General features: G+C 37.7%; 1 protein-coding gene and 2 long non-coding RNA genes across 3 annotated transcripts; 2 read left to right on the plus strand and 1 right to left on the minus strand.

The window, feature by feature from the left end:
- The first annotated feature begins 61 nt into the window (after nucleotides 1-61).
- LOC108611926 (mitochondrial pyruvate carrier 2) lies at nucleotides 62-1,640 on the plus strand. The gene is made up of 5 exons (XM_089465681.1): nucleotides 62-343; nucleotides 426-466; nucleotides 527-806; nucleotides 885-1,293; nucleotides 1,357-1,640. The coding sequence occupies exons 1-3, from the start codon at nucleotides 238-240 to the stop codon at nucleotides 800-802; spliced, it is 423 nt and encodes a 140-aa protein (XP_089321807.1). The 5' UTR covers nucleotides 62-237; the 3' UTR covers nucleotides 803-806; nucleotides 885-1,293; nucleotides 1,357-1,640.
- Nucleotide 1,641: 1 nt separating this feature from the next.
- On the minus strand, nucleotides 1,642-13,674 carry LOC108611927 (uncharacterized). Its single transcript, XR_001915740.2, has 2 exons — nucleotides 11,636-13,674; nucleotides 1,642-2,542 (listed from the first exon to the last, which is right to left on the minus strand). It is a non-coding gene; the product is annotated as an uncharacterized LOC108611927 (long non-coding RNA).
- Nucleotides 4,023-6,324, plus strand: LOC149269623 (uncharacterized). The gene is made up of 2 exons (XR_016269477.1): nucleotides 4,023-4,237; nucleotides 5,138-6,324. It is a non-coding gene; the product is annotated as an uncharacterized LOC149269623 (long non-coding RNA).
- Nucleotides 13,675-21,539: the final 7,865 nt, after the last annotated feature.

The raw sequence follows: 21,539 nt of genomic DNA on the forward strand, positions 1-21,539 counted from the left end.
ACCTGCTTTTTTTTTTTAATAAAAACAGAACAAACTATCCGTTTTGAAAGTGTCAACTAGTAACCTATGTATTAGTGTTCTATTATATACATTACTTAATAGGGGTTATGGCTTTGTATTCAGCAGATCGGATGTTTCTTTTTATCAAAATTCAAAATTAATAAGTTAGTCAAGCGTGAATTTCAAATATCAAACATATATATATATATATCTAATTCCATATATATCAACATCGCCATGTCAAAAGGAAAAGGCCCCCTTTCAAAACTGTATAATGCCATCATTAATTCTGTTGATGTAGTTGTACCGCAATCCATGCGACCTTTCTGGGAATCCCCGGCAGGTGCGTAATACCACTAACCAGAATTAGTGGTAGTACATTGAATACAGTCGAGCATTTTCTCTAAATATTTCTTACCGATTAGGCCCGAAAACTGTTTTCTTCTGGGCCCCCCTTGGCAAATGGGTAAGTGAAGATTAAACAAAACTGCGTTTAAGTACGGCTAGGATATTTGTGTCCTTTCAGGGGTTGGTACTTGCTGGCATTGGAGATCTTGTGAAACGGCCACCCCAAAATGTGTCGCTCAATCAGTCGGGTGTGCTGGCCACAACTGGATTAATTTGGTCCCGATATTCAGTTGTTATCATACCCAAAAATTACAGCTTGTTGGCTGTTAATTTGGTTGTATTTTTGACCCAAGGCTTTTTAATCGCCAAGCATTTGAAATGGAGGAGCGAAAATTCGAAACAAGTTGTTTATCAACATCCACGTTCTATCCTTCGTTTTCATGACAGCTCATAGCAAGGTTATTTTAATTCTGTTATAATAATCGATAACATTTCATACATTAATAAATAACAAATGCGCCATTCAAAAAATTAAGGTCGATGCATCTGGACTTTTTGGGGCATGGCGCAAGAAAATATTGATTTAAAAACCCAAATAGCTGTCAAAACTGTAGCTGAGTCCTATTCATTCATTACAGAATTATTAACTATACGAAACAGTTCGGAGACCATTTTCAAAATTAAAAAAAAAAAAAAGAAATATATACATATGTATACATACTCGTATATACAAGTCGGTTGATCATGTGTCGAAGTGCGGGAAATCTCAATTATATACCATGGACTGGTCAATTCAACTGAGCACATTGTACCCCGGAAGATACGCCAATTGTGGAAGTCACCAGCAGATGAGCTACGAAAATCGAGCTAGAAACAGTTGAGTTTTATGTTTATTATTTGCTAGGACCGAAGACAGCCTTCTTTTGTGGTTTCTTTGGCAAGTGGGTGAGTAAGCATAAATCGTTTGTATTCTCCTCAATTTAAATTGACAGCTCATTCGTTCTGTAGCTTCTTGTAGGAACTGGACATGCTGATGTCTTCCAACGACCGGCACAAAATATTTCCCTCAATCAATCGAGCACATTGGTAGCGAACGGTCTGATCTGGTCATGATATTCCCACGCCATCATACCCAAAAGCTACAGCCTGCACGCAGTCAATCAGGCTGTATTTATTACGCAGGCCTTCCTAATAATCAAGAACCTGAGTTGGCGGCATGCACACTACATGGCAACAGTTAGAACTGGTAGATCAATGTAATAGAGTATAAACAGTAAAACAGTAAAAAATTAGTTTTTCTTTTTTTTTTTTTTTTTGCGTGCCGCTCGGAAGCTTTACAAGTTTTTATTAATCTTTCTTTTCTTACGCATTTTGCAATCATCATATTTGAAATTCTTAAGTAAGTCTACATATATATCGTATATCATATATTCGTAGATAAGCTATTTCACGCCCACGCTAGCTGTTATTGCATGGGCATAAGCTTCGGGCAAATTTACTTAGAATAGCTGAGAGATAAAAACTAAAATCAAAAGAATTATATATATATACAAAATGTTATTTGGCGCTGGGTCCTGGCATCGCTGTGCTAGTTGGCGCCGAATTCTGTTTGGCCAAGGGCGTTGCGCACAAGCTGCGCTCTGATTGGTCGTTCGGGCGCATTTCGTCCGGCCAATGCGTTGCCTGCAAAGAAGGCATCGTTCGTGCAATTGTCTTGCGGCCAACGTTCGCTCGAGCCGGGCTAAAAACGAGCAGCGCAATGCAGTTGGCCAACTGCCTGGGCAAGTCTTGACACACACACATACACACACTGAGACTCACTCACTCACACAGGGACACACACAAGCACAGTCGAAGGAGCATAGTTCTTGCTGTGCCAACAGGCGTATGCGTGATTTATTATCAACGTTTTCCTCATGCGCGTGTGAGCCCAGCAATCACAGCTCCCTCTCTCTCTCTCGTCTTAAACAATGCTTGTGTGCGTGTATGTGTGCACAGTGGTGTTTCTGCATATATGCATGTGTGTGTGTGTGTGTGCCAATTGCTGTCAGCTTTGAACGTTTGCCAAGTGCATTGCTCTGCCTGCCGCCGACTTGAACTTTCAACCGCTGCGCTGCCATTGGCTGGTCAGACCGAGGACAGGCTGCAGCGGCCGCGGCCGCCAATTGGTCAACGAGGCTCCTTTAACGCAGCGCTGTAAAGAGAAAGAGAGAAAGAACCAGTGTGAGTTAGTTAGGTAGTCGAATGTGAGTAGAAGTAGCAGAGATCTATAGAAATGTTTTCATGCAAGTAAAGGCTTTATTTAATGGAAGAAGATAAATATAATATAAATAATATATATAACTTTTTATATGCATTTTTTAGTTGTATAACATATACATATACATAACATATGCAAAAAGTTGAGCTTCATAATATAATATGTGATTGCAAAGGAAATTCTAATAATCATTTGAAGCCGAGCTAAATTGTCATATTTTTCTATAATATTTTCTCATATGTATTTAGTCTTAAAAAACTATAAACCTATAGTTTTCATTATTTTTACAGACTAAATATAACATAATACAACTTTCATCAAACAGAATGGAAAAAATTCTTTACAAATGTGATATATAAACTACAATATCGTGTTCCTTAGAAGTCTAGAAGATTATTGAATATTAAGCTAGTCCAACAGATTTCAGAATAGCCAATAAATAAAACCATACTCATTTCTAACTTTCTTAGAGATTGACTCTTTTTATAAATCAATATAGCGCGCCCATCAAAGGTATTGCCACATCGAATACGTCACGGCTTTTGGACTTCTCAGCCCTCGACTGGCTTGGCAAGGGGCGACAATTGTGGGGGCCTGAGGGATGTGGATCTCTCAGGCCAATACGCAACGATGGGAATGGGCGCTTGCCAAGATGGTAGCTTGCCAAAATCTCGAAAGATTTTCCCACGCTCGCTTCCAAAGAATCTCAATGGCAATGAACTTTTTTCACTCTCAAGTTCTGTTGTTGCGTAATTTTGCTGCGTACTGCTGAGGAATCTTGGCAACCGTCCTGGGATTTCCCCAAGCACACACACACACATATGTGTAGCTATAGAGAATGCCTCTACACTGTAATTAAAGCGCCACCTGCCGCGTTGGCGCGTAAACAAATTTGGACTGCATAATTTATGATCATGGAGTTTTGCCAATAAGTTTCTGGATGAGCAGACAAACTGTCTGCCAGCAAATACTGGGCCGACGATCTTGGCTTCCCCACACATACACACTCTCACACGCACACACACGCACACTTAATGACTTCGCCTGGGTATAGTTAACTGAGGTCAGGGCTGCTGACGAGTGGGAGCTCGGAACTGTGCTATTGAACAGCTGCCAATTGAGACCACAAGATATCCAAACCAATTCCAGGCCTCACCTCGCCTCACTCGCCTCCAACATTTTCATTATATCTGATTTATTGAGTCTGGGATAAGGCAACACTTAGTCCTAATTGCCAATTGAACAGCTGCTCCGCTATGTAGTCCTGTGATTTACGATCGATTATTATTTAATATAGTGTAGCATAGACAACTAACAGTTAACAGACATTACTCATTCGCTGAATGCGCATGCAAGCAAAGTGCTGGCTAAAAATAACAGCGTGTCAAATATGACAGACAACTTTGCTAGCTGGGCGGTCTCTCGGGCATTACGCAAGACAAGTCACAAAGGAAAAGTCTATAGTCTATGGCTGACATCAGGTGCGAACATTTGTGAGCTGTTGTGGCATATGAACAGGTTTTACAGCAGATTTGATTGATGAAAGCGTGTGATACTTTGTGAATTTAATGGAATTTTACAGCTAATATAACTCATTCAGGCTCTAGAGACTTCAGAAAATATTAATATGTATGTTTATGAACTTTTGGTACATACTTCTCAAATACTACTATAATAATTCTGTGTTAAATTAATGTTTACTTAAACGCTCATTTATCAAACTTTCATATGCTCGTATGACAAAATATTGCAAGTATTAACAGCTGTTATATCATTTTGAATTGAATTTCATACCAAATCATCTTTATGTGCTACAAAATATAACTGCTATATGAATTGTTATATGTGCTGTTAAGTGATTTGTTTATGAACTGTTATATGAACTGTAATATCAGCTGTTACAGTAACTGTTATATGAACTATTATATAAATTGTCATAATATACGGATCGTTTAATTTTGTTAATTTAATAATTATAATAAGAAAATAAAATAGTTAGTTAATTATAGTTAGACAGTATAATGCCGTAAAATATTAATTTCTTATAAGAAAAACAGAAACAATTTTTGTTTTTCTTAAATATTTTTAAAAATTCATCCAGTCATTAAAATGGAAAACCATTTGCTTTACATTTATTTAACATTTGATAATTATTAATAAAACCCAGACAATTTTATTTAATGAAAATGCCGCACGTTTCGCATTTTTGTCTTATATATATATGTGCTATATATATGTATATATAAATATTTTTTTTGCGCATAAATTCGTTTAGGTTCTGTGGTCTATATATGTAGCATGTTTCACGGACGACGCAAAAAGTGCCCCATTCTTTGACGTTTTAAACAAATTTGGATTTTTGTATATTTTTTCAACTATTTTTCGTCGCTGCAAATTTGCTTTTATTTATTTTGCTCCGCAGCTGAAAGCGGATTTTTTGTTTTCCCAATTTTCTTGGTTGATTTTCTTTGCTCTTTGTTTTACTTTTATGTATTTTGGTTGATTTTCGAATTTCTTATTTGTTTGTAGATTTCTCATTTATCTAGCTATTTTCGGACACACTTGACGGGTTCTAAAGATCGACAAGCGAAAGGCAGAAACAAAATTCGAGCAGAAAAAAAAATTGCGCAGAACTGTCGCCAGAAGGCCCTTATATACCACATAAGTGGTAAATGCCCGCATATATACCCAATATATCTTTTCTATATAAATAGTATTTGGACCGCTCCTGATGCTATATACTGCCCGACCGATCTTCTATCCACAAGGCAAGGCAAGGCAGGCGAGCCGCGGCGCAGCGAGGCGATGACGCGCAATTGACGCGGGCAAAGACGCGTTGAAAACGCGCGACTATCGTCGCCGTCGCTTCTATTTTTGTATATCACATAGAGAAACGGACACAGACACATATACAAATGTATATATACATATAGATATATATATATATATGCATAAATACATATAGAGATGTAGAGACAAAGATTATACAGTTAGAGCAAACGTGCAGTTGTCTGTATATTTTCGCCTAATCTATTTCAGTGCTTCATCATTTTGTTAGTTTGGTATATTTGTATTTTGTTTTTTGCCTCCGATCCTATGTATGCTGTCTATAGGGCGACAGCGACGATGGCGACGGCAGCACAAATTGTAATTAGTGCTAGTTTTTCTTAGTTTTAATTAGATTTTTTCTCATTTTGCTCGTACACCTTGAAGACGCCAATGCGATGCAGTAAGACAGAAACTGTCACTCGAAAATACGAGAGTTGTTCATTAAATAGATACAAGAAAAAGAAAAAAAACTACAACATTTATATACGGTATATATACATACATTTAGCTAAGCAACTTAATTAAATGAATAATGAATTGCTTTAGTTTTCTTATTGAATTAGTTAAAGGACAAGTATGTAAAATAGAATACATACTTGTCTATAAATTGTTGCCAGAGTCGATTTGCCATTGTCCAATGAGCAGATTTTTATGTAAAAATCAATTCTTTTAACAATTCCTATAATTCTTTATATGAGAATATCATAAAAAACGAAAATGATTTTTTCATGTCAACTGTTAATATAAAATATTTAATATTTATAAATCTTAACCTTTTCTTAATTTATCCTCTGACAGCTCTATAATATAAATTTCCTTAATGAATAATTCATTTACTTTCTTCAATAAATAATTACTTAAAATTTAAATTAAAAAAAAAAAAACAACTTTTTTTTGTATAAAAAATATTAAATAATACATTTTTTATGAACTTTACACAATTTTACGTATATAAACAAATGAAAAAGAAAAACAAAATAAATAAGGCAAACATCAGAGACTTTTGATTATTTTTATAAGTATGCCATTTAACTACAAAGAGCACAAAACTATTCTTAGACATTTCTCAGAATATGATTAATCGCATTAATTAGTTTACACTGAATATAGATGCACTTATAGCACTTAAGCCATTATCTTCCTATTTAATTAATTAGTTTTTGCAGATATTTTTACGCGAAACTAAAATGTACTAGAAACACAAAAGCAAAAAAAGAAAAAAAATACAAAACACAAAAATAAAAATGATTGTATGTCAAGCAAATGGTTTTAAAGTTTTGTTTATTGGTTGACAGACACATTGAGTGTGTATATGTGTGTGTGTGTGTGTGTTAGTTTGCAGCTGTGGCACACTGAGGCCTGAGGTAAGCTCCAGTTAGGCTAACGGAACTTTAGCGGCACGGCAACTTTCACCAACGACGACGCGTCAACAACTGAGGCAAACGAATGTCAATCAAAACAAATAAACAAATGCGAAAAACAATAAAAACAACAACCACAACTAACAACAACAATAACAAAGAGCAAATTCTGAGGAAATTGGCAAATAAAACTTAAATATTAACTGCTGCCAAAAAGGCGGACAGCGAACAGTGAGCATTTGCAAGCCAAAAACATAAAATTTGCCTGAATATTGGCCAATAAATTTTACAAGTCGCTGACGATGGCCAACAATTTTCTCTTGGTCAAGGTCGAACCAATCAAAGCGTCATTACATATAAATATATATTTATATAAATACATTTATATGTATGTATATACATATTTAGCAAATACTTATAATCATAATCATGATAATTGGAAACCTGTTGCCAAAGCCAAATGCCGTTGGCCAATAAACGATCAGGCACAACAACAACAACTGATGACGTTGTCAAACTGGGCAACTCGTCAAAAAGCTACCAACTATGTGTGTGTGTGTGTGTGTGTGCCAGCAATTAAAATCATAATGAGAGTGGCCAGCGGCCAACTCGACGCGAGCCTCTCACATTCCACACACACACACTCACACACAGGATGCGCTGCTGCCAAGTTGGCAGGCAGACGCAGCTGCGTCTATGTTTATGTTTTGTTGCTGCTGCTGCTGCTGCTGTCTTCCAGTTGCTGGCTGGCAATGTGTGCCAAATTTGCTGAGCAGGAAGTGAGAATGTCTTGGAGCTGTACCAAGAAAATTGCTGCAGCAGACTTGTAGGCGCTGCACATTGCAGACGGAGCGTGCTAGATGGATGCGACAGCAGGGCGTATACGCAATGTTAGCCTCAAATTATGTATACGCCATGGCAGCCACCAAACTCATGCATAACAAATAGATAACCAAGTATCGTCGTCATTATACAAAAATAAAGGAAAAAATTATCAAAATAGGAGAAAAACAAAATTTTTTTGTAAAAATATAGAAAACCAAAGTCAAGTTCCCTTTTTGGTCATCAAAGGCTCGCCGCGCCGCACTAATAAGTTTTCAAGAAAATGAAAAATCGTTTGTGCATTTTTCTAAGTGCAAAAATATGCAAATCGAGTAAATCATTATGACTGGACAATGGCAGCGCAGCAGACAAAGTTTTACTGAAGCGCCGCATAAAAATTATTTCGGATGGCAGGCAGGCTGAAGGCTGAAGCCAAAGGCGACAGCAGACAGAAGACTGGAGGCAGGATAAGAGACAGGAGGCATAGGACCAAATAATAATTTGGCGATTTATTTGTTTGTTTGTTTTATTTGCCATGTCTACGCCAACGAAAATTATGGCAACTGACTTTTGCACCCAGAACATAATTTCAACAGACAATGCGAATGGCACTTGCTGGCTTTGATGACGAGGCCGGGGCTACGGCAATTGCATATCAGTCAAAAGCAATGAGGAGCTTTAAGTATTTGCGAATTAGAACGAAATTCAAATATTATTGATGCATCGGAAATTCGATTATGCAGATAAGACATTAGAATAGATACATAACAATTAGAAATGATAAATACATGCAAGTTTTATATTAAGTTTACGTTTCCTTAGTAACTGATAAAGTGCTCAGGTTTTATTTTGGTAGATAAGCAATATTGCATTTATACTTAATATGATTCATCTATAGCTAAGTGTAGACACATAAGGATGACTATACGGAATACCAAATAATCTGATCTATTTTTGTCATTTCTAAACTCTTTTTCTATCTATCTATACTCATATTTTTATTTCATTTGTATTACTACCACAATTCTCATATAGTTGTCTATATATTTTATCTATACTTATTTTGTATATCACAAAAAAAATCCATATTCTATATAGATATAAAACTAATTTAAATAGTCCTTCTGGCAGATTCCCAGAGATAAAGCTTCTTCCATAGCTACTATTAATATAAGGAACTGATTATTTCTAGCTATTTCTAGCTTTATTATAACGCTTTTGCAGATCTACGAAATCATTCAATGATTTATATTCGATTCCTAAGCATAACCCTTAGTTTACATTTAAATAGACAAAGAACTTTTGATTACGTTTTCTCTTCAAGCTTTGCCCTTTCAACCCGTTCACAGACAGGGCAGAAATTTACATAAAACCTGCCTGAGCAGAATAAACCTGAAATGCGCTTTAGTTGTATTCAGTTGGCCATTCGCAGAGGAGTCGTTTATTTACAACTATTTGTCACTTTGCATGTTCTTTGAGGCATTTCTTTTTTTCTCGGGCGATTCAATTAGTTTTAATTGCTTGTCGTCGCGCGTTGCCTTCGATTTATTTAAAAATGCGACCGGCTGCCATCAATAAAATCAATGCGGGCCATAAATCTCTGGGCCGTTCATTGAAACGTGCTCAAATGCAAACGGGCCAGTATCTCTCCTTTGTTTTTTTTTTCCCCTTTTTTTGTTGGCTTAAATGATAAGGACTGGCAAAAGGAAGTGTGAACTCTTGCCGGGGCTGACCAGCAGCCATTGTTTGCTAGCCGAAGACTGCAAGGCAAACATATGCAGGCAGTCAAGAGGAAAGGACACAATGCGCTCGCTGCTTGGCTTAGTTGCCAATTTCCGGCTAATGCCGGGCGGGGTGGGGTTTGAGGTGTGGGGTGGGTGCGTGGAGCAGACGGGGCCAAGAATTATTTGCCAGGATGTCCGAAACATTGTTGGTGTCAACAAATTCCTTTTCAGCGAATGCCAACAGCTAACGCAAAAAAAAGAAGAAAAATACGTTCAACTACTGCCAAAAAAAATAGCGAAAAAGAATTGTGAAAAAAATCGAAAATTAATGCGCAAGCATTAAGAAACGAACTGTCCAAACTCCTGCCCGCCGCATTTCGTTTGTCCTGCCGATGTCCTTTTTGCATATCGCGCGCACAATTAAATTTCGTGTTAGTTTTGAGGAACTTTTAGCTCCAACAGCTCCTTTGGGCTAATTTACTGAGTGCAGTCCGCTGTTGTTAATTGCTTTAATGGCTCGGAAATTTCTAGACAGAGCAATGCAAGTAACGACGTGGAATGCTCGACGAGCAGATACCTTGGAATGTTCACAAGTTGATTTGAAATATCATAAGTGAGTTTTATGGATATATGTGAGATGTACACCATAAACACATACATATATCCTAGATAATAATAATATAATAAAAACTGCATATTTTGTTAGATTGACAAATTGATCGATAAAATATACGATTGAATACTACGACATTATCGATAACAGCAATAATTTAGTATTATATTTTCTTATCACGCCAAATACCTTCAGACCTTCAGCCTTTATATGAAAATGCAAACAACTCTTTTGTCATATTTACAGGGTATCTAAGACATGTACAAGTTTTTCAGTCCGTTTCTAATTGAAAGTGATCCGCAGTTGCGCTCATAAATTCAAACATTAAAAATTGAAAAACAAGCGCATGTTCGAGTATTTAAAAATATTAATTGGTCTGCATTTGATTTACTCTTTAGATGTTTCCTTTGTTGAACACTGACCATGAATTAATGACTTTCACGTGGAGTCCCATTTGGCATAGGGTTACAATTTTGGTACTCTTTGGGAGGCACTTGTTGGGGTTCTGGACCATATATAATAATTTTTTATGTCTGTGCACTCGGTGGCGGCGTCTGTGCACTGAACCAGCACCACAGTGGTTAAGTGTAGCTATTAGGCAAGGGTGAAACCTATGTCTAATACTCTGTCTCTATCTCTCACTCACTCTCACGAGCAGCGGCCTTGAGCATCCACTGGGCGGGCGTGCTTTGTGCAGAGCCTATAAATTGTATGTCTTAGGCGTAACTCTTACGCCTACCCCACCAGCCGGTGTCCCCCCTCTTGCCATATGACGCATTTAACATGTCATTTTGTGCTGCATTTTGCTTATTTATGTGGCGCCAGACTGTTGGCTTTTGCCACTTGCCAACTTGGCTTAGATGCGAATGGAGGGCTGATGCAGGGTAGCACTCTAAGGACATTTGTGGGCTGATCTTATTGTGGTGACAGCTGCAAGCGTAAAGGGCGTCTATACTATGTTGACTTACTATGATAGGCTTTCAATAGCTTAAGAGTTTTTAATAGTGTATTTAACAAAAAATCTAAATCTAAATTTAAAAATTCGAATGCTTTTAATTCCATCTTTTTTGTTTTTATTACATATGAATGTTCCTCAATAAAATCAAAATAAATCTGATTTTTCTTTAATTTTGAACAAGTATTTCAAGACTCTACTTACACATAGTAGTAGTAGTACTTAAAATGTAGTAGTACTTAAATATTTTTTATATAAAACAAATTGCTCAATAATTTCAAGAAAATACTTTAGTTTAAGTAAAGATCATTAATTCGGCTTAAGCATCCAATAAAATAAAGGCAACAAGCATTCAGCACGTGTTTTTAATGAAACAAATAAATTTAATTATATTTTGAGCAGAGCAACTGAGCAATAAAAGTTGTATTTGTATACAGAAAATATATTAGGCTAAAGCAAGACAAACAAGCAGAGTTGAAGAAATGAAATATAAGTAAAACGAATCGTGGTCGTATGTATAAATAATTAATCAGAAATAACAGTCGAATCAGTTGAGTCCTATCTGAGTATATCTATAGAGATCTTGACTTCAACAAGCAAATTTGAAGAGCCATTTCTGCGGCTCCCTATTTATGATACATATTTTAATATCCTATATATCTATTTACCAAATATTTTAGGCTTTATATATCATATATATATATATTTATATCATGTACCTACCATTTTGGCACTCAATGAAGAACTCAGTTATCCTCCAGCTACTGCTGCTCCCCTTCCTGCTGTTGCTTTGAACGAATCCTCTCGCAGCGATGCACAAGAGCCACGCAGATAATTTCATTGATTTATATATAAATTGTCTACGAGTGCTGTCAGTTACCAATTAGTACCAATAATAATTGTATGTATAAATATATACATAACGATTAATTATTTATGTATAGATATTGCACTAATGTTTATGTAATTGTGTTGGATTATATCATAGTCGCTTGTAATTGATTATATAATTGGCATAGAAGTACTTGACACTACGTTGGCTACTATATATTTTTGATATTGATTATTTTATTTTAATTTTAGTGTTTAATATTTGAAATATAGTTAATAAGTTGAAGCACTAGTCACTACGTAAGAGTTGAATATTGAATATTTGTAGTATTTGAAGTTTTTGAGTTACACGCGGCGTATGCTTGATATTCGTAGCTACCTCTGCGCGTGATGCGCATCCTTTGAGGTTTCGCACGCGTTTGGTTTGCGCCAAATTTCATTGCGGACATCGCTGACATCGCAAATCATTAGCGGCCAGCTAAAACAAAGCTTGCTGTTGTTGTAGCAGCAATTGTTGCTGCTGCTGCTGCTGCTGTTGCTGCTGTTGCTGCTGTTGCTGCTGTTGCTGCTGGCTCTGCACTTCTTTTTTCTGGGCTTCACGCCAGTTGCTCCATTGGCGCACCTCGGTTTTTGGCACTGGCCACAAAGTTGACGGCGCACGTTGGTCAGCTCAAAAGGTTCTCACACACACACACACACACACATACGCACGCACACAAACACACGTATAAGCACAGCGCGTTTGGTTGTTGTTGCTGCGGCGCGACACGTTTTTTGTTTTTGTTGTTGTTATTGTTTTTTTTTTTTTTAAGCTGTATAATCGAGACGAACGCATCCTGCGAAGCTGCTGCTGCTCTTGTTGCTGCTGCTCCACTGCACCACTGTGCCAATCCGTGTGTGTGTACGTGGAGTGTGTGTGTGTGTGTGTACGAGTGTGTGCCTGTCAATTGGCGTCCATTGCGGCGATCTTGGCCAGGGTCAAACCACTGTTTGAGTTGGCTAATCAAACTGCGTTTGCGGCCAAAAAATATATTCCTTCACTGTCATCCTGCACTGCTTTGGCAACGTCTGTTGGCGCGTACTCATCATCATCTTGGACCTTTACCATCACCACCTCTTGGCCAGTAATTGCTGTTGTTGGCTGGCTGATTCGCTGGCTCGGTGGCTCGGTGGCTGGCTGGCTGACTGACTGGTTGGCTGGCCACTTTTCTTGGCTGGCTACGCGTCGCTCAAAAGTCAAAGCCAAAGCCAATCCAAAGCACTGCCCCGTGCCCTATGGCCAACAGACAACACACACAACATTCGTGGCACTGGCAGAGCCGGTGACTGTGCCAGCTGCCCAGCTGCCAGCTGCCAGCCTTTTGTTGGCTCGCAACACCGACGCTACCAGTTTCTTGGCCAACTGACTGACGACTGCTCGCAGTCAGCCAGCAGCAGCAGCAGCAGCCCTCAGCCGGCAGCAGTCGACGTTGTCGTTGTCGTTGCCGTTGCCGTTGCCGTTGCCGTTGCTGCTGCCGTTGTCGTCGCTGCTGCCTTTTTGTGTCGTCATCGTCGCCGCCTACCACAGACAACGTATCGCCTGCCCTGCCCCGCCGGCCCCTCTCATACATGCTGCGCCTTTGTCGCGTGCAATTCCAACTGGCTGCGCTCCAAGCGAATTCGCCTCCTCCCCCTCCACGGCACCTGCAACTCGTTTGGCCATCGTCTGGCTTCGGTCGCTGCCGCGTCGCGTCGTGCTCTGCTGCATGTTCGGTTCTCATGCTGCGTTCTGCTCTCTTCGCTCTCTGCTATCAGCATTTTCCTCTTCTCATTCTGAGTACGCAAAGAAAAGCTAAATTTTCAGAATTCTGCTTTTTACATGTGCAGCTCACTTTTTTAACCGCGCAAAAATCTTTCGCTGAGCATAGAAAATTTATGACAGCATCTGCCGGTCAGGGGAAACGAATTAGAAACGAGCAAACGGCCCCCGAATCTTTAAATAATGTTGCAATAAACCATACTATAAACAATTAAGACACGTTTAGCTCTTATAAAAATTAATATTCCTTCACTATATCATTTTTACATTGTAAATAAATTGCTTGGTCAAGCTGATTGAAGTGTGGCATATACTTAATTTCAATACTCTTTTCTCATTGATTTATATGATATTATAATATTTTTATATTCATTAGATTTTACAAAATAAAATTTTTAAATTGTTAGGATTTTTGCATTTTTAAATATTTTTCAATATTTATTTTTTTTTTTTTAGTCATTAGATTCATAAAATATTATAGATTCTAATTTTGTAAAATTTAATATTAGTATGATTTATAAATTCAATTAATATATTTAGGTTTTCAGGCACTTAATATAGATTTTTCAGATTTTCCATTTTAGAGAACTCTGTGATTTAAGAGTATTTAAGAAACTGATTTGGGACTTTCATAACCTTTGCATTTCACATGTGCGTATTGTTTTTTAAGATATCTCTTGACATTTTAATGTTAAACTTTTATATTTTAGATAGCTTTTAAAATTATAAATTAAATTGATTTCTGTATATGTTTTATAAATCCAGGCTAATGAGCTGCTATCTTGATTTTTATGATATTAATGAGCTTGAATCGCTGCAGAAACAATTCACAGTACAGTAAAAAATTATATTACAATAAATTGAGTACATTTAAAAAATCAAATACACAATTTTCAAGCCAAACTATTTGTACGGCCACTAAAAAATAAATAAACAGAAATATTATCCACCTAAGAGCACGAAGCCCAGGATTGGATTACTTGGGCATTTGGCACACGAAACAAATAAGTTAAGTAAATGCCGAAAGAGCTCTATCTCAATGACAATCTTAAGTAGATTTTGTCTGTGACAATTATGAGTATACTTAATATGCATGGCGGAAAATCCACAGAGAAATATCTATAAAAATAGATAGATGAACTTTATAAAGCAATACATGTTAGTGTGTGTGCATGTGAGTGTGCCTGTGTGTGTGTGTGTATTTTGCCTTTCGACAAAAGCATAAACGCTGACATAAAATTAGAATTTAAATGAGGCAGTAAAATGCTTACAAAGGAGCAGCCATAATATTAATGAAATGCAAATGGTCAACAGGTTCGCAGCGGTTTGCAGCAACCGATGGCAATCAGAGTAAGTAGGGAGGTTGACTTCATGCCCTTCACCCTTCACGCATCACCAGGACACTGTGGATACTTTGTGTGAGTTATGAAATCGAGTGGCGCCAGTATAAAAATTTTATGCAATTGCATAAAATGTGCAGAGTAGAAAAATATGCGATGCCCTAATAAATTTCTAATAAATGCATGTTAAATAAAAGCCACAATGTAGCCAGTGAGCGGGGGCGGGTGTGGGACAAGAAGGCGTGTTAATTGAGCCTCGATTATGTGGCTATTAATGGGAGTTAGTTAACAGGCGAACAGTGCAAAAACTGTGACAACACACACACACACACACATACACACATTCGTGTGTTGACCGCAGCCCGCAGCAGCACGTGCTGCCGCTAGACAAACAAGCGTACCCCTGCCACACACCTGCTGGCCTCACCCTCGCCTGAGCCTCCCCTTGGGGTCATCTTGTTGTGTTGCTGCCTGTACTACAGACTGCTGCGCTGTTGCTGTTGCTGTCGCCGTTGCTTCCGCACCAGCTAAACGTTTATTTATAGCCCAAAAACAGCGCAAAAAGGATCAAAACACACACACACACACACACAGCGCCACTTTAGCTAGACAAAGGCCACGCCAAAGATAAACATACGATTCGAAATTTTTTAGGGCTTGACTAACAGCCACAACGTTTGTTGGCAACGCTTTGCTGCCGCTCTTAACTGGGCAGCAGCTAAAGGGGTTTTCCTTTCTATTTTCTTTTTTTTTTGCTGCTGCTGGGATGCTGCACACATCTTGATTTTTGCCAAACAAAACATTGCTCAAGCACTCGAGCTGTGGCTATTGCCTTGGCTATAACTGTATTTACTTATGTTAGTCACGTGGCTTTCACTTGGTTGGCCAAATTGCCGGACAGCAGCAGGGCCACAATGGGGTAGCAGAAAAACAACTGTGAAATCATTTTGAGTGCGTTTTATAGAATAAGAGAAAGAAATACGAATTGCCACAGCAAGAATATATTTATTTTATAGCTTATACAAATATTGATGATGAATAGAAATTTAACAGAATTAAAATATAGCAATACATATTAATTTAATTATTAATAATTATTATTAATACAAAATTCAATTAAGAAGTATCAAAAAATATATATATTAATAAAAATATAAATAAGAATAAAAAATGAAAATATATAAAAATACAAAAATGTATTTTTACAAAAAATGTAAATAAAATAATAAAATATATTAATTAATAATAATAAAAATAAACAAATAAAAACTACATAAACATGTAAAAGTATTAAAAATAAAATAAAACAATATAATTAACAAATGAGGAGGCTCTAGAGCCTGACTAGCAATAGCTAGAATTTATTATTATAATTATATATTTAAATACAATTGCAGCGAAGGGAAGAAGTCATATTGTAAATTTCAATTTCTTTTCATATCAGTTTTCTACCGGAGCATGTAAAAAGCACAAAAAAGTTCCAATATACCGAACATAACTAATCAGTTACCATCATAAGTTTTAGTTAATGCATCTACAAACTATTTTTGATAATTTACATTTAGTTTAAACATTCCCTCTCTGTTTGCTAAGCGCATAATCCCTATTCTAAATTTACTATATCATCAACTCTTATCTCTGGCACCTTTTTTCTGTCAAGCGCATAGGAAGCGGAAACCCTTTTGTTTTTGCTGCCACAGTTAAATTGGTCGCTTTCTAATCGCCTTCCTGGAAATTAGCTTCCATTCCTTTTTTGTTTTTGTATGAAGTGCGACGAGTTGATAATTTCCGCAGGCGTGCACTCACTTCTACACACACACACACCCACACACACACACATATTATCGAAAAGTTTTCAGGTCATTAAGTTTGTCGACAGCTTTTGGCAGGAACCAGAGAAACAGAGAGACAGAGCAAACTCTTGCTAAAGAAAAGGTGCGAATTAACCTAAACTTGTGGAAATGCCAATAGAAAAACAATAGAAAATTCAAGTGCTTTCAACAGTTGAGGCAATTAAAGCTACATTCTTGATAGCTAAGAATTAAATAAATAGAAATTTGTATATTTCTATGTACATATATATTTATTTGATTTTTGCACTTCTTTAGGAAGGGAGAAGCAATTTAATGCACATATGCTAAGATTTATGTGTTTTGTTGGATTCGCTTGGCCAAAGTGCAAAAACAAAGAGACATTTTATTTTGTACAACAATTTTTTGTTGCTTGGAGAGCTTGAGCTACGGCAGAGTTGGGGCAGCTGCGTCTGCCAGCCAGCCATAAAGAAATGCTCATACACTCTTAATACACTAACTTTTTGGCATACTAACTATTCCCATTAAATAAGAATGAATGGAATGAATAGATCTTTGGAGTTCGATTTGAGTATGAGATATTTTTTATATAATATAATATAACGAATAGGACGCTGAGGCGACTTATCATTATGATTTATCAAATATAAATTTGACAATAAGATTTAAATTGAATATTTTTATAAGGTTTTAAAATTTTCATGTTGAAATGAAGTCGCATATTATAGAGTAGAGTATGTCTTGTAATAAAACAGTATAATAATAATAGTAATTAAAACTTATTATACTCATTCACGAAAGTGAATCAGTATATTGGTTTTGTGCAATGTCCGTCTTGCTGTCCGTCCGTCTGTCCGTCTGTCCGTCTGTCCGTCCGTCCGTCTGTCCGTATGAACGCAATCTATTTCGGCGCTATTGAAGCTAGAGACTTGAAATTTGGAACACATACTCGTGTATATCTCCGATTTATAAAGTGTTAAAATTTTCCCGATCCGCCCACTAGGGGCGTGGCAAATCGGAAAATGCATTTTCCGATATACCAGAAATCATGTTTGTTGAAGAGCTAGAAAGCTGAAACTTGGTATGTAGGTCCGCGTTGACCACCCAAGATCACGAGCTATGGCGGATATATCTACGCCCATTGGGGGCGTGGCAAATCGGATAAAACTATATCTCCTAAAGTTGTAAACCTAGAATGCTGAAATTTTGCACGTCAGCTAATGGTATGATTCTATAAAGTCTGAAGATAAATTATAAGTCTACGCCCGTTAGGGGCGTGGCAAATCGGACCTGAAGATATAGTGATTTTTAAAATTCTCCTATATTTTGGACACTATTGATGGCAGAGACCTCAAATTTTGTATATATACTCGGACTGATCACCCAAGACCAAAAAGTTTTGTCGGATATATGTCCGCCCACAGGGGGCGTGGCAAACCGCAAAAGTTTATATCTCCTAAAGTATAATAGCTAGAAGCTTCAAATTTGGATAGTTGAGTTACTGGTAGCCTCCTCTATCGATTCCCCAAAAATAATTTTTAGGCCTCTTTAGGGGCGTGGCATATCGAAAAATACCCTGTAATTTTCACATTTTTTTAGGGTAAGCATTCAAACTTTGCAGTTAGGGTAACGTTATCTCTTTCTAAAAACTGACCAAAAATGAGGTGTCTACGCCCAGTTGGGGCGTGGCAAATCGGAAAAACCTGTATATTCTACAGTATTAGAACGAAACTTAACTACTAAATTGTTGATGGGATGTGAATGAGTATTCCGCAGTCGGTAACGCCCGACTGCAACGTTCTTACTTGTTTTTTCATATTTTAGAAATTTATTTATTTAAAATTTTTTAAATAGTTTTATATTTCATTTTTACAAATAAATAAAAAGAATTAAATTTCCAAAATATGAAAAATTTAATTTAAGTATAATTAATTTACTGCTTAATGTATTTACATGAAATTGAAATTGTTTTGTTTAAAATAAAAAATTGTATTCATATCAAAGTATGTTAATATTAAGGGTTTGACGTAGAACATATGGCAAGTTGCTTGCATACCTTGTTCCATTATAATACCTCCCAGTTCCATTATCATTATAATACTCTCTACCTTAACTGTACTTAAGAGTATTACATATGCGACCTGTCTTAGCGAAACTTTTCTGCCTTGTTAGGTATGTAATATACATACATACATACATACATATTCATATATATAGATGCTGTCATGCTGTGCACTGCTCTGGCATTTGAATGCATGAAATTGTTTTTGTCGCATTTTCCGCTTCTTTTTTTTCTATGTGTATGCGTGTGTGAGGAGTCATCCTGGCATTGGAAAGGATGTGAATACTGTTACCACATCTCTTGCCCACTTGGCCGGGCCTGTCAAGAGGGCAGCCGATTTTTTGGCCTGGCCAACGCGACGAGACGCGACGGTCGACGCGCTCTGCCGGCATCGCGATAGCGCCAGTCAACTCTCCTGGAGCTCCACTCAAATATCGGCCAATGCGTCAAGGAATGCCCGTTGATAGAAGAAGAAGAAGCCAAGCACAGTTTGCAACACGCAACACGCCACATGCATATTAATTTCGCTGTCTTGGACTCCGACTCCAATCCAGCATGGGATGGTCGACTGTCGGGTGGTTAGGCCAGCGCTTCAGCCATCGGCTGCATCTGCATGCAGAATGCGTTGTTTATGGCGAAAAACTAAACAGCATTTTGCATTCAGTGTGCAATGCCTAGCTCTAACAATTGTTGTTGCTGCTGCTGCTGTTGATTGATCAGCAAATTGCAAAATCAGGGCAAACTTCAGTTGCCTATGCAAATTGTGAAAGTTGAACCAAGTAGCAACGACATTCACAACGTTGCCAATTGCATCGATGTGTGAGCCAGCTGAACTAAGCCTAACGAGCTAGCTAACTGGTAAATAGACTCACATAAAACGCTTGATTAATGCAAATCCTGTTATCGACAGATTTATGAGAAAGTGTTTTTTTTTTTAGTTTAATAAAAAAAATTAAAAAGTATTTGATCTAAATCTGAGAATTATAAAATGTGAAACCTATTTTATATATAGTAAATATACTTCATAGCTTTCGCATATACTCCCAATCGCCCTGGCCTTACCCACTCAGAGCTCAGTTGAGGCAGTGCCCCATTTGCTGGCGACATGTTTGAAACAGGTGTAGACGCCAGCTATATCCATTACCTATGCTATTTACGGCACGCGCTTGCTGAGTTGGCCAAAAATAGAAGTTCTCTGCGCAGCAGCTGAAGTTTGAAGCGAATGGCAGCCAGCAGTTAAATAGATGACAACTTAAGAGGCAGATGCACTCGCACTCACACTCACACTCGATCACACTCACACTCAGTCCCACTCACACACAACTCACTCACTCGCACAGTCAGATGCACTTTGGACACGCTTGTGTCAGGAGTCAACGCTCTTCAATAGCTCCATTACCGTTGCTCGGGTTATGGCCAAGCCGCAACATTGCGACACAAAAAACACTTGAACGAGCAGCCGCAGCAGCCGGAGCAGGAGCCGGAGCCAAAGCCAGAGCCAGAGCCGGAGCAGCACTTTTTTGTTTGAGTTATTTTACGAGTTTTATTGGCTTTTATTGGCAACGAGATTTGAATTTTTCAAAACGACACTTGCGCTGCAGAGGCGAAAGGCTACAGCTGCCTCGGCTGCTCCTCTTGCTGCTGCTCCTCCCTCTCCTCCTCCTCTTCCTGCGGATCGTCCTAATCGCTTTGCTGTTGCTGCCCTGTCGCGTTGTTAGTCATTTTTTATGAGCTTCGCTCTGACTGTGTATCGGTTCTCGTTTCCTGCCTGCAGGTCTAACAGGTGTCGTTCTCTCCTCTCCTTCGCACTCCCCTACCCTTCCTTCTGGCCTGACCATATGTGCTCTGGCCGTTTCTGTGATTTCTGGCCACATAACTTACCGCTGATTGCAGTTTTATGGTCAAAGTTTTTGGCGACATTTATAGACAACGATAACGTAGAAACTGCTAATTAACTTGGACATAAAACGCTTAAGCCTTTACCCGGTCCTGCTCGGCCTGGCCTACTCGACAATCACAGAAACCGCCAAAAACAAAAAAAAAGAGATGAACTCAATTCGCGGCTGCCATTCAAAGTGTGCCGCATAATGGCAGCCGCAGACAGACAACTTGCTAATTTTCATGCGCCATTTACGGGACGAAATCTGGCGAGGATTTGCCACCCACTTGCCAGCCGGCAAAGTGGGAATACCCTGCATTTGGAAAGTGAGGGATTACGAATAATACTACTGATAATGGGATATTAATGGATATTTAATATTAAAAATTTACATCTAAAATTTGTTTGTTAAAATTAAAAACCCAACGAAAAAAATATATTTTTTTTTTTGCATGTTCTTCAAAAAGTTCAAAAAACTATATGACAAAAAAAATAACACAGCTCAAACAATAATAATAAATTTTTATAAATAATAAAAATAAAATAATATTTGTAAATTTTCAAAAAATGTCTAACTGCTTCAGTAGAGTTTACTTAATGTCTGTAACTTGACTTTAATACTTTTGACTATGTTTTGCTTGAAACACAGTGTATTGCCTAGTCGACCAATTTATTTTGGAATTTGGAAATCCAACTAACTCCTGTTTTGCCTGTCGCATCACGAATTCACTTGAGAACTCTTTTTATTATTTTTTGCTCCCCTTTTCTTTTTGTTCCTTTTTTGCTGCATCAGATCGTCAGCCTCCTTTGGACTACTTAAAATTCAGTGGATGACATAAACATCCTTAAGTAACCCAGTCAACAATGCCAAATGCGCTTTAACGATATGTCAGAGATTAGAGCGCT

This window comes from Drosophila arizonae, chromosome 3, assembly GCF_054131065.1.
Source record: "Drosophila arizonae isolate 15081-1271.41 chromosome 3, UAZ_ARI_1.0, whole genome shotgun sequence".
Lineage (NCBI taxonomy): Eukaryota > Metazoa > Arthropoda > Insecta > Diptera > Drosophilidae > Drosophila > Drosophila arizonae.

Bases quoted from the DNA above. Each gene is read 5' to 3' on its own strand.
- LOC108611926 (XM_089465681.1), top strand. From the start codon at position 238: ATGTCAAAAGGAAAAGGCCCCCTTTCAAAACTGTATAATGCCATCATT. The intron at 344-425 runs GTGCGTAATACC...CTTACCGATTAG, and splicing joins TTTCTGGGAATCCCCGGCAG to GCCCGAAAACTGTTTTCTTC. The intron at 467-526 runs GTAAGTGAAGAT...GTGTCCTTTCAG, and splicing joins GGGCCCCCCTTGGCAAATGG to GGGTTGGTACTTGCTGGCAT.